Genomic DNA, 13,106 nt, shown 5'->3' with positions numbered 1-13,106 from the left:
ATAGTCTTTCTCCATCCTAAAGTCAGACCCACCACTTAATGTGGGAGTTTAAGTAAAATATGCTTTTCCTTGAATTACTGTTCACTGATATTAAACTTTCTATCAATACAGTTCATCATATTTCTTTCCTTTTTTCACAAGCAAATACAGAAAGGAGCCATATACAGTCACAATAGTCCTGACAATTTAAAACCTTGAAACACAAACACTACTTACTATAATATAACAAAAGACTAAATGGTGTCTAAGTCAAAATATTTCTTTTCTTTGATAAGTGACCAGCCCATAAGACACCAAACCCCATTGGCCTATGACAGACCCAAAACAAACCAAATAACAGGTGTCATACATGTACAACAGAGAAGAAAAGGAAATTGGCTCTGACACTATCTTAAAATCTCAAGTCAACACTTAGGCATGTTAGTTTCTTCTTTTAGGCCTCAGTTTTTTCAACTTTAATATTAAAGGATTGAATATAAGTTTTCTCTTAGGAGAATGAGGATATATATTTTGGTTTTGTTTGTCTGTGGTTTCTTAATCTCAACATTTAGATAGGATCTGGCACATTGCAGGTGCCATTAAATATATCTGTAACATACATCTCTTAAGTTTCTTGTAGATTTGGCATTTTAACTCTGAAATACATCAATTTTTTCAGAAGGCCCCATGATCCACAGAGCAGTTTCAGAGCATTTAACTCTCTAGATAATCCATCATATATTTGAAACTGCCACCCAAATCTCATGAGATCACAAGTCATTAACTTCCATAGCATTGAGAAAATCTTTCTACCAAGGCCAAACTGAGCAGGGTTTCCATTGTTCTGGGGCATACCATAGGGCTGCCTGAGGGAATGGTAAACAGTCACTCCAAAGGGCCTCAGAGAAGTCTGGTGGTACTCTTGTGGACTGGTCTCTGTGAACTTGTTTGCCTTCATTACAGCCATCTTTGTCCAATCAGTAAAGAATACACGATCTTCAAACAAGCTTATTCCAAAGGGATGAGGAATGAGTGAGCCTCCATGGATTACTGTCTTCCTGTTATAAAAGATGTGTATTAAAATTTTTGTTTGCCTTCATTTTGATTAAAGGTGGAATTAGTTTGAGTAAATGCCTGAAAAGCTAAGTAATTTCTTGTTTACAAAAATGAAATATATAGAAAAACACATTTTAAGATGTGGGTATAATTCGACCTACATTTGATAGAAGGATTTTCATTTGTCTCTTGAGAAAGACCCTTGAAAATAAAATTCCAGTCCCAGCCCCAGTTTGTTCTGGATTTTTTGAAAAATTACTGTTTTCTTACATGCTTCTCAATTCTATTAAGTTTGCCCCACAAAAAAAAAAAAAAAAAAAGGGCTAAGATGTGAAGTACCATTTTGTAATGCATAGGTGAAAGAGTGTAACACGGGAATGCAAATGTGGTAGCAGATACCTTAAACCTACTTCACACTGCACCATTATCTTTTTCTCAGCAATTGGGGAGCAGGATAGTGAGAACAATTCAACCTCTAGCAAACATACAGACCTATTTCACTTTGGGAAATCAAAAAGTAGTGCTACCACTATTATAACCTCTGCTTCATAAAACTGTCTGCTCATCATACTTGTAAGTGGAGGCAAGGCGCGGTCAGAGCTGCTTAAATGGAAGAAAAAGAAGTAAAAGGTGCCAAGCAAGGGAAAGAAATCAACAGTGTCTGCCATAGCTACTTCTACATAAATGATCATCCACACACGTCACACAAAGAAAGTGAGGTAGAGGAGGAGGGAACTCATTTTTTTTCCTCTTTGCAAAACAGGAAAACTTTAAAGAAAAATCTTAAAAAACACTGAAAACTAAAAAGCACAATAGTACTCTAAAAAAAGAACTGAAGATACTAAGGCTGGGAAATACACCAAAAATGGGGGGAAGGGGGAAGAAACCTAAGGTGGCAAGTTAGTGCAAACTTTACACACTCAATAATGACATGGTACATTAAAATTAGAGAATGGTTTTTCTTTTTCAGTTAGCAAATTCCAGAACCCTGAATGCCACCTGCTGGCAAAGCAATAGGAATGACTTTATGATTTCAGCTGTACTCATGAGCTTTTTAATAGCTCTTTGATGTTTCTTCACAGCCTGCAAAGCACTCAAAGATTTCTGAAACTCCATTGATTTTTATGTTTTTATACTTTAATCTTAGCATAAAAATATTTAGACTAATGTAATGTCAAAACACCTATGAAAGAAAAAATTCAGGCAATTTCTCAATTGTTTTTGAATGACTTATTGGGTTGATTAAGATTTTTTCATTAAATTAATTCATCATATTCTCCTTATGGGAATCAGTATAAATGATGAGAAATTATAGTCTTAATACTTAATCATTTCATTTAACTAAGTAGAGACTGTTCTAAGAATATGAAATCCAGTGGCAAACTGATACTATCCTTACAAAATCCTCTACAAAATAGAGATAAAGGAGAAAACAAAACTATAATAGTCCTTCATCGAGAAAACAAAGTCAAGTCATTTGGAATACTTATTTGCTGAATCCACAAAGAGCAGTTTTGACAAATTTAAAACCGTATTTTAAGCAATTTTTGAAAACTTCAAAGGCAGAGAAACTAAAATAGTTAACAATTTAACTTAGAGTTAACTGTCATCAGACTAAGAAGATGAAATAAAAAGTATGCCATATTTTATGTTCAAATATTCTGAGTATCTTTGAAATATATCAGGTAAAAATACAAGTCAGAATTTCTCTTTGAAATTTGAACTACATAGGGGTAGAGTGAAGTCCAATTAATTCCCACAAGATAATGTTAAATAAATAATAAAACTTATTTATTCACTGAGGGAAAATTAGTAAGGTAAAAGATAAAGTAATCTTTGGAAACAAACCATAAGGGACCCAGAAAAATAAATAGACTCAAAAATTAATGAAAATACTGTGCTTCATCTAGGAGTTGTGGAGCAGTTATAGAGGAGAAATCAAAGAACAAATGCTCTAAGTAATATATAATGAGTATTATCAGGGAATACAAGAAAAGTTTAAAACAACCCCCTCAAAAAAAAAATGTCACTTCACACAAAAATCAACACAAAAGACATTCAAGATGTAATGTCAACCAACAAAGCAGTATTTTAATTCTGGTCCCTCTGAATCCTGCTCCAAAAATTTTATGTACTTTCCCCCGAACTTATGAAGCCATAAAAAATACTTCTTACCTTTGAATTCCATCGTAAGTTACAGTCTCAATGTAATCAAAACGGCAGTCAACCCAGTAAACACGCTTTGATACTATATCCAGAGTTATCCCAGCAGGCCATCCCAGTTTTGTTTTTACCAAGTCTTTACGGTTGGTGCCATCCATGAAAGCCCTTTCCAGCTTTGGTTCCCCAGAAAGGCTCTCCCAATCTGAGAAAAATAAATAACTACAGAAGACAAACAAAAGATGAAAGTCAGTTATTTTACAAGTTTATCTGGAAAATATATTTTTAGGTCGTGTGTTTGGATCAATGGAAATTTCCTCTAGCTGTTTAGAGAAGCACAGGAGTATAAAACAACAAAGAAAAACATCAGAGAATATGAGGGCCAATCAGGAGAGGCAACAACTCCAAATAGCAACTATTAAAATGCACCAATAGGGTAGCCTCAAAATTCATATCCATCTTCTTAACTTTCTTCCCTGATCCCTGGCTCTGCCTTTTACTTCTCTTTTCTACCCTCAGGAAAACTTACAAATACATTTTGAAATAAGCTATCAAACCATTTCCCTCCTTAATTCCCCATTCTAAGGCATGGTCCAGAGAATATATCCATTATTTTCAAGGAAAGACACCAAGATATCATGAAGTAGAAATGAATGATCACCATTCACCAACCCTTCAGCAGCCTAAAGTTCATACAAGCATTTTAAGACTCAACTTTGAAAATCTAGGAGAAAGTCAAGTCTCACATAACTGCACTCAAATGTGGACATGGGGAAAATTTAAATTTACACCTGGAGACAGGTGAGCATTATCAATCTTGGTGGGGTAATTAACACTGAACAACTTGTAAAGAGGTATTAGCATTGTCATCTTAATCCCAGTTTATAACAAATGAGTGCTAAAAAGGATAGCTCCAATCTTCTTTCCCCTTTTTTTTTCTTTTTTCTTTTTTTTTCTTTCCCTTTTTAAAAAAATTTGCACTTAATTCATGTTAGAATGATAATGGTGAATCAAAAGTAATGTTCAGTTGTAACAACATTATTAGACTGAATCAGAACACAGTGTCCAGTCTCTCAGCCAGGCAAATGTGGCAAACACTAAAAATAAAATTCACACCCCCAAAGCTCACATATTCATATAGTACACCAATAGATATATGCTTTAAAGCTTATATGAATGGAGACATAAAATACATAAAATGTTCTAGTGTACAGACCCTATAAGAAATCAGAGTGAGCCTTTAATTAACCCAGTGGATGCTTTACCTTTAGGGAGAAATAAAGCTTCAGAAATACTAAAATCAGTATTTTTTTCACATTACTTACCCAACAGTTGGGTCTACAGCAATTCCCCTAGGATGCCCCAAGTTTCCAGTTACAAGGATAATCCGATGGCTTCCATCCAAATTTACCATATCTATGCGGTTGACCTTGGTCTCTACCAAATAAAGTTTATTGTTAATCCAGTCCACAGCTAGATTCTCTGGATCATCAAGAGAAATGACTTCTTGGATGTTGAAACCACTAATGTCAACTGAAAACACCTGAAAGAAAACCCAAAATTACCCTTAAACATAACCGTGGGCACTGTTTTCCTATATTCATTCAGTATATCTATGTTGTAAAAACCAGTCATCAAGATTAAAAAAAGAAAAAACCATGAGATGCCTGGGTGGCTCAGCGGTTAAGTGTCTGCCTTTGGCTCAGGGCATGATCCTGGGGTTCTGAGATCGAGTCCCGCATCAGGCTCCCCGCATGGAACCTGCTTCTCCTTCTGCCCATGTCTCTGCCTCTCTCTCTCTCTCTCTCTCTCTCTCTTTCATGAATAAATAAATAAAAATCTTTAAAAAAAAAAGAAAAGAAAAAAATGAGACTTGTAAAATATTCTGGGTTACTGGGGAGAAAAAGGGTTTCTTTAAAAGTATATGTAAGGCAAATATAAAAAGTTGGATTTCTTTATCTTGCATTTCTAATTCTTGGTAGCTATCAAAAGTTTAATGAATGTAGAATTTTTTGTGGAGGAGATGGTGATGGTTTGTTTTCATTTTTAGCTCTAATCAAATCAGAATTTTTAATAATCCAAATTCTCAGTTTTTAGAAATTTTATGCAAGTTACCACTTAATTGAATTAAAATTTTGTTAACAGTACATGGAAATGCAAGAAGAAATAAAATTCCATAACTCTTTAGAAGTCTCCAAAATTTATGTTTTGAAAATCTCCGTTGCATCACTCAGAGTTGAAATTAAATCTATCACACTTTCCAAATAAGACAGCATAATGAAATTTTGGCTGTTAAACAAAATGCTGTCAATATTTGTTACCCAATCTTCAATTACAGTTCCATTTAGAAGATGCAGGTAAAATCTGATTTTTATCATCCAAAGAAGCAGAGTACTTTTTACATTTTAAATGATCAAGTTTCAAAAATTACTACCAAATATCTATCCAGTTTTGAAAGAATGTCTACTATTTCTTTTAATTAGGCTTTTGGACTCCATTTCGAATAAAATTAAAAGTTGCTCAAGGCTAATCCATATAATAGACTGCTTTGTTTAATAGGTCACATGTAATAGTATAGCATGGAAAAGGTGCTGATTAACATAAAATATCTCAAGGGCCTTTTTTGTTAGAAAACAAAAGAACTTTCCCTTCCACTCCCCCAAAAATGAAAAACTATCAACACTTTGTGCTTGGGGTTCTATCAGCTCCCAAGCTACACTCCTGAAATTTCTATTTACCTTATCTTGCACGGTGTCAGTCCAAAAGACTTTCTGTAGGTGATAGTGAAAATCCACACCCACGGCCACTCCATGATTTTGAGACTCTACCAGTATCGAAAAGGTCCTTCCATGAATATCACCAATTAGCAAATCCCGACCATTGGAGAAGATAACGGAGGCTTGCTCAGCTAAACGTGAAGAAGGAAGGCATTATCACTCCTTCAAGTGAACAAACATACGCCAATCACCCTTTCAGGCAAACTTACAACTGATTTGCTTCCTGCCTTTCAAATACTTCTTCTATGTTATCTTATTTGATTTTAAAATAAACTTCTGAGGCAGCCATATAGGTATCATTCTACTCAGTTTACAGATAAGCAAACTGAGGCACAAAGCTGCTTGATGAAGTGTCCAAAATCACAGTAAGTTTGGAGCAGAGTCTACCAAGAAGCCAAGTGTTCTGACTGCTAGTCCAATGCACTTTCAGTGACACCGCGAGGAATACATCAGATATTTTCAAGAATCCTCTATGATACGGGCACCTCACCAAGCAACTGCAGATTGGGTAAAGCACGGAACATATTTTATGGATTACTGGGAAATCACTCTGAAAAACATGGCAGTGATGGATTTAAATCTGTTTTACCTACATATTCACAAGCATGCAAAATGATACATGAATATCAAGGTTTTCATCACAGTCTTGTTTGCAATAGCAAAGGATAAAAAAAAATTGACATAAAGCCCATGAGTGGGGCATCAGTTAAATAAATAATATGCATCCAAAAATTGAATATTATGCCACCAGAAAAAACAAAAAGAATGAGGAAGAGGACTCTTTAAAGATACACATTGATAGCAAAATGCAGCTGTACATATAGTTTACTCCCAGGATCTGTAAAAACAGAATTAGATACCTATATTTATACATTCTTATTTATGTATTTAACAATCTCTAGAATTAAAATAAACAATAATTATCCATGGGACAGGGAATTGGAGACGGGGCAGAGAGGAACTGACATGGAGAAAGACATTTTTATAATTTAAAATTTTTGAACATATTACTTTATTATCCTTTCAAAAATAAATACAATTGTTAATAATCAGCTGTACCAAAGTTAGTAAACAGCAAATCAGATATTTCTACAAAAAAATAACTTGGAAATGGGCAATTCATCAATTCTATGAGCAGATAAATTTCAGAAGGCCAAAGGAACTTCCAGACTACGTTTGAAAAAAACAATTGGGAAAAAAAAAAAATCTTATTCAGAAATGCATGGTGACAAAATGGAGGGGAGGGGGGCATCATCTTTTAACAGATTTTTCCCAATCTGTACTACAGTACTTAGATTGACTCCAACAAAATGCCCAGAATGAGGACATTACCCAAAATTCCAATCCAAATTTCATAGGTCCATTTTGAATCACTCCTAAATTTTTCATAAACAATGCCAAAATCATTTTTATAGGTACTTGTCACCCACATTTGTGGTAGGTAGATTAATTAAAATGTAAATGTCCAAGCAATCCAAAAAAATACACAATTAAATGTGGTAGATAACACAAAAGCTCAGACAAAAAGTAAACAAACCACCAATTTAAAAAAATGACTAATGGTCATAATTAATAAATTTGTCCCTAATAAGCAAAATACAAAATTAATGTGGACCCATTCTTCTGGCAGCAGGGCCGCTCCTAATTTGTGATGGTAAAACCCTACTATCCACATAAATTCTGGTATTTCTTATGTATCTACTATGGAAGGAGGATATTAGCTGTAAGTTTCCAGTTCAAGAATAGAGCAAGTACCCTTAATTTACTTACAGGAAGTATTAGCTTTGCAATGGCGCTGATGCTCCAAGACATATCCTTCCACACAGCGGCACTGGTGATGGCCAATTCGGTCTTCACACATCTGATCACAAACTCCCCATATCTGGCAATCATTAAAATCTGCCACATAGGAAATAAACATTTGTAATCATGTTTACCAGTATTTTTTGAGCACACTCTGACAAAAATCTTGGAACAGCTACACAAGAATGTGGTGATATCTAAATAAGCACTGTCGAGGTAGCATAGATTCTAGGCATACAATAAAAAATAAGAATTCAAAACAGGCATCTTCATACTATGGAAAATCCAAACGTATTTAATCAGCTTTTTAAAAAATCTACACAAAGAATAATTTTACAGAAGATGCACAGCGCTACTTAGATCCACAGCCCCGTGGTATTGCATTTAATTTATTACTGTTGGTTTACAAAATACCTGAATTTTGGTGTAAGTCCTTCCCTTCAAAACTATGCTTTCTGATTTGGAAAGCCACTAGCCCACTATGGCTTCTTAAATTTATATTTAGATTAATTAAAATGAAATAAAATTAATAATTCCATTTCTTAGTCTCACCACATTTCAAGTGATCAATAGCTTTATACAGTCGGTGGTTACCATATCAGAAAGTATAGATATAACAGCACATTTCTACCACTGCAGAAAGTTCTACTGGACAGTGCTACATCACAGTAAAGTAAGACCTGCCTTGTATCCAATCCCTCAGGAAGACACAGAACTGTTACTGCAAAAAAGTACCTGGAAATATCCATTTACCCAGCTGCCTTTCCTCTGATATCAAAAATTATAACCAAAATTAAATTTAAATTAGTTTTAAATTTTAGTTTAAAATTAGTTTATTTTTCTTAATAACTTATTATTAATTAATAAGTGCTCACTGAAAGTCCATTACACGACAGAGCTGTTCACTGTCACAGAAGTCCTAGTCCTACCATGTAAAAGGAGATTCAATAAAGTTGACACATAAACAATACAACATGGGAGGAAGGGAACAGGTGGAACAATCCAAGATACAAAGTCTTCTCAAAGACTACACAGCTTAGGGGTGGAGAAAATTGTCCCATCTTGGTCGCCTGGTGCCAAATATTTCATTGACCCTCCAAGCTCACATCCACTCTTCACCTTCCCTCACCCTGTGCTCTTCCCTGGGAGGAAAACCATCACATCCTACACCAACAGGTTCTCAGTAAATTATAATTTCTGAAAGCGTTTATCCTCGGGTCTAGAATTCTCCACATTTCTAGGATCTGATTACACTTGCAGCAAATGTCAGAGTTGTGAACTCGGTTCTATCAAACCTATTGGATGGCCTACCACCTCACAACCCCCCAGTTACAAAGCTTGAGAAAGTCCTGGGATCAAGCTAATGTTTCCAATTTTCCCTCAAGACCAAATAAAACAACATGGGCCTGCATTATCTTTCTTTCCAAGGACTGTGACTAACCAGAGGAAAAAAATTACTCCAATTTGGACATGACAAGGTGAAAGGCATGTGGGTATAAATGAAAGGCCCTTCGTGATTTATCTCTTCTGTGCCCTCACCTCAGTCCTGAGAAAGCACCACCTGAGGCTTCGCCTCAGTAGAAATGAAAGTACAGAATATGCGCCCTCTAATTCCCAGAATGTCATGACCTCATTTTGAATGCAAGACCGATGAGAATATGCCTAAGGGTCTGGAGTCACCCAGGGAGCAGGAGTTCTGATGTAAAACAGAAGAAAACCAAAGGTGAAGAAGTCATAACTAGGAATTCTTGGGTGCTGGGATCCCTGGGTGGCTCAGTGATTTGGGGCCTGCCTTCGGCTCAGGGCGTGATCCTAGAGACCCGGGATCAAGTCCCATGTCAGGGTCCCTGCATGGAGCCTGCTTCTCCCTCTGCCTGTGTCTCTGCCTCTCTGCGTGTGTCTCTCATGAATAAATAAATAAAATCTTTAAAAAAAAAAAAAAAAGGAATTCTTGGGTGCAAATGCCCTATCACCTGGGCTACAAGTACTTTAAAGGTTTGAACAAGTGTATAAAATCGCTGTCACTTTTAATGGCTGAATAAGATTATGGAAGAAAATGAAGGCTAATTAATATCCACCATCAGCCAAAGCGAAAACAAAACAAAATGAAAGCAGACTTGAGGCTTTTCATGAGAATAGAAAAGTAGTGAAAACTGTATAAAATTCTAAAACACTACTTTATAATACCACCTCCCACCCCATTACCTTTATCTATTTTTCTTTCCTTTTCAATCTTTGTCGCCTTAAACCAACAGATACCGCTTTGAAAATAATTCAAAAACCCCTTTTTGGCCTAGACCTCCTTGGACTCCCTCTGAACCATCTGGCTGTCTGAAATCCCACCATGCTGAATGACCTCCCTGCCCTAACTCTGCACCACGATGTCATTCCGTCAACAAACAGCATGTCCTGTCAATCAGAAACAATAACCCCGGTAAACTGCTTCAGCACGCCTCAGAGGCTCCACAGCCAGGTCAAGACTACCAGGAGCAGATGAATGGTGGAAGGACACAAGATTTTGTGTCAGGATTACTCAATTTTATTCTTGATTACCACTGAGGCATTCAGTGGGGAGCCATGTCGAAGATGGTAGATGTTGCATAGGTTTCCAACACCTGAAGCCATGCAGAATATTACAGCCATACAAAGTGTTTGTTGAATTGAAATGCTTGAAAGAACAAACAAAAACAATTTCCCTAAAAGCTCAGCTGAAACAAGTGTAACCGGTTTTATAAAGTCACATATTAAAATTAATGAGTTCTCTTTACAAAGAGAGCAAAGTGTAATCTTCCTTGAGATAAATGTGAAATAAACGTTAACCCAGCTTCAAAACTCAGGGGCAAAGAACACATCCCTGAAAAACAGGGAAGATCACAGAAAAGGTCTCTATAGATGGCAAGGGCCCTAACACAAAAGCCCTCAATTGCAGACTTTTGAGCTTATCTCCAAATGAAGTTATCTATTCTAAAGTCCCAGGCACATACCACCGAGATTAAAAGATGTCATCATAGAAAGTTAAAACTAGTACCACAGTATCAGACCACACTAACTTCCAGTATAAACTGGGTGTGTTCCATGAATCCTGAAATTATCTTGTGCCAGAGCATAACATTGGAATTTTCTATAGTACATTCATTTGATAGGTGAAATGGAAAAAATCTTGTTATGACCATTTTTCATTTATTTCAGACTACAAAACAGAGAGGCTCAGACCTCTGACACACATGTGGCCCTAGAAATACAACCCAAAGCTCATCATAAACTTAGATATTGGGGGGAAAGTACTGGAAAATGTGCTACCTAGACTCAAATGTGCCCCCAAAAAGGTGGGGGGCTGCAGGGGCTAAGAACAAGGGTAGGGCACCACAAGATTAAACTAGGGATTCTGAAAGAGCAATCACTCTTACTGAAAAGACTTCACGGCCTATCAAGTTCCGAATGCAAGGCAGCCCAGCCCCACCATCTCCTCTTTGGGGGTTGAGAAAGGAAAGAAAGAGAAGCTGACGGAATACTGAGAATGTGGCTTCTGGTATTTCTATTGGAATTCCTTTTCTACTAAGAGAAAGGAGAAATGCCTAGAGAACTAAAAGACTGGAAATCAAATTGGCAGCTGGGTGGCAATAAGGGGCGGGGGCTGCAGAGTGGAGGAGCCTGACATTTGCCAAAGACAAAGGAGCAGCCTCACACCCACGGATGAGCACCACTCTGGGGAAAAGGGGGTGCTGGATTCGCAGCAATGCCAGGCAGCACAAGCAGGGGTTCCAAAGTCAGAAAACCACCTAATAATTGAGGTGAAAAATATGAAAATGTGAAAAATATTCATAAATTACTTGAATGCATCCCCAATGTGATGCATTGTGATGGTGATAATGACGATGTTGGTAATAATAAAACACAAAAAAAACTCTGATTTCATTTGATGCCTGCTGCAGATCACAATCTTTTATTTATAAAATGTTTTCAAATGATTAAAAATTTGAGGGCTTAAGTAATTCAGAATTGTCTCTGAGTCTTCAGAATCTCTTAGGGTGATTTGCATAAAGCACAAGTCGTGTCTTATGTTCATGTATTATCTTGTAATATGTTTTATATTCAACAAGAAACTATACTGTAACTTAAAAGGAACAATCAGATCGTGGGCAAACTTTGGAGCATGGTCCAGATACCAGAAACCTAAAATTACCTCCGTTGAACACCAAAAGGACAACCTCACTTGGATTGTTTAACTGGATAGAAAAATCTCATTTTTCTTGGCATATGACACATAAAGAGGCCCATTATTATGGTTCTCAAAAATCCTGGGGAATAGACTTCCTCAAAAGTTCCAAATGTGTAAACTGAAGTTAATTTGTGGCATTCAATTTTTTCTGGCTGTGAGTAGTTATTAAGATCAATCATATTTGATAAAGTATAATCACGAGCTGAGACTAAAGACTGAATATGTTCATCAGGTTTATGCAAATTCAGTATTGTTGACAAAATATTATATTTTGGAAATTACTTCAGGAGGAGCACTTTTGTAAAAGTATTTCTTATGTATGCTATGTCTGTTTTTATTCAGAAAGAAAGCCCTGAAGAATCTTATTTTTTTTTAAAGATTTCATTTATTTATTTGAGAGAGAGGAGGGAAAGAGAGACAGAGAGAGAAAGAGTGCACAACCAGGGGGAGGAGTAGAGGGAGAAACAGACCCCGCCAAGCAGGGAGGCCAACAGAATCCCGGGATCATGAACTAAGCCAAAAGCAGAAGCACCCAGGTTCCCAAGAATCTCATATTTCTAAGGACTATCAAAAGAACACAAATATCTTGGGAAGATCTGAATCATCTATCTTTTGGAAATCCATAGATGACTACCAAACTTAATTTTTTTTTAAGATTGATTGAAAGAGAAAGAGAAAGCATGAGCAGGGTGGGGGGAGAGAGAGAATTTCAAGTAGACTCCACACTGTGCATGGAGCCAGACACTTGGGGTTTGATCTCATGACCCAGAGATCATGACCTGAGCTGAAACCAAGAGTCCACCACTTAACAAACTACACCACGACAGGCACCCCTACCAAATTTAAGTTTAATGAATCATTACACAGTTGCCTTCCAGGTGCCTTTTTACCAATACCAATTAAAAGAAAGTTTTTTTTAAGATTTTATTTATTTATTTGAGTGAGAGAGTGAGTGAGAGAAGGGGTGAGAAGGAAAGGGAGAAGCAGACTCCCCACTGAGAAGGGAGCCTGACGCTGGACTCAATCCCAGGACCCTGGGATCACGACCTGAGCCAAAGGCATACGCTGAACCAACTGAGCCACTCAGGAACCCTTTTTTTTTTTTTTTAAAC

General features: G+C 36.6%; 1 protein-coding gene across 2 annotated transcripts in view; it reads right to left on the bottom strand.

Moving 5' to 3' along the window:
- The window catches only part of LRP2 (LDL receptor related protein 2), a 196,404-nt gene that overhangs the window by 119,931 nt on the left and 63,367 nt on the right, over positions 1–13,106 (bottom strand). For both annotated transcript variants that reach the window (XM_055307717.1, XM_055307718.1), the window contains exons 10-14: positions 7,743–7,871; positions 5,934–6,103; positions 4,521–4,738; positions 3,211–3,417; positions 835–1,037 (exon numbers count right to left, since the gene is read on the bottom strand). In XM_055307717.1, coding sequence (XP_055163692.1) covers positions 835–1,037; positions 3,211–3,417; positions 4,521–4,738; positions 5,934–6,103; positions 7,743–7,871 — 927 coding nt within the window. The remainder of the gene's footprint in view (positions 1–834; positions 1,038–3,210; positions 3,418–4,520; positions 4,739–5,933; positions 6,104–7,742; positions 7,872–13,106) is intronic.

The sequence above is a fragment of the Nyctereutes procyonoides genome, unplaced genomic scaffold (assembly GCF_905146905.1).
Source record: "Nyctereutes procyonoides isolate TBG_1078 unplaced genomic scaffold, NYPRO_anot_genome, whole genome shotgun sequence".
In the NCBI taxonomy this organism is placed as follows: domain Eukaryota; kingdom Metazoa; phylum Chordata; class Mammalia; order Carnivora; family Canidae; genus Nyctereutes; species Nyctereutes procyonoides.
The sequence above is the reverse complement of the archived record's forward strand: the minus strand, read 5'-3'. Positions and strand labels throughout refer to the sequence as shown.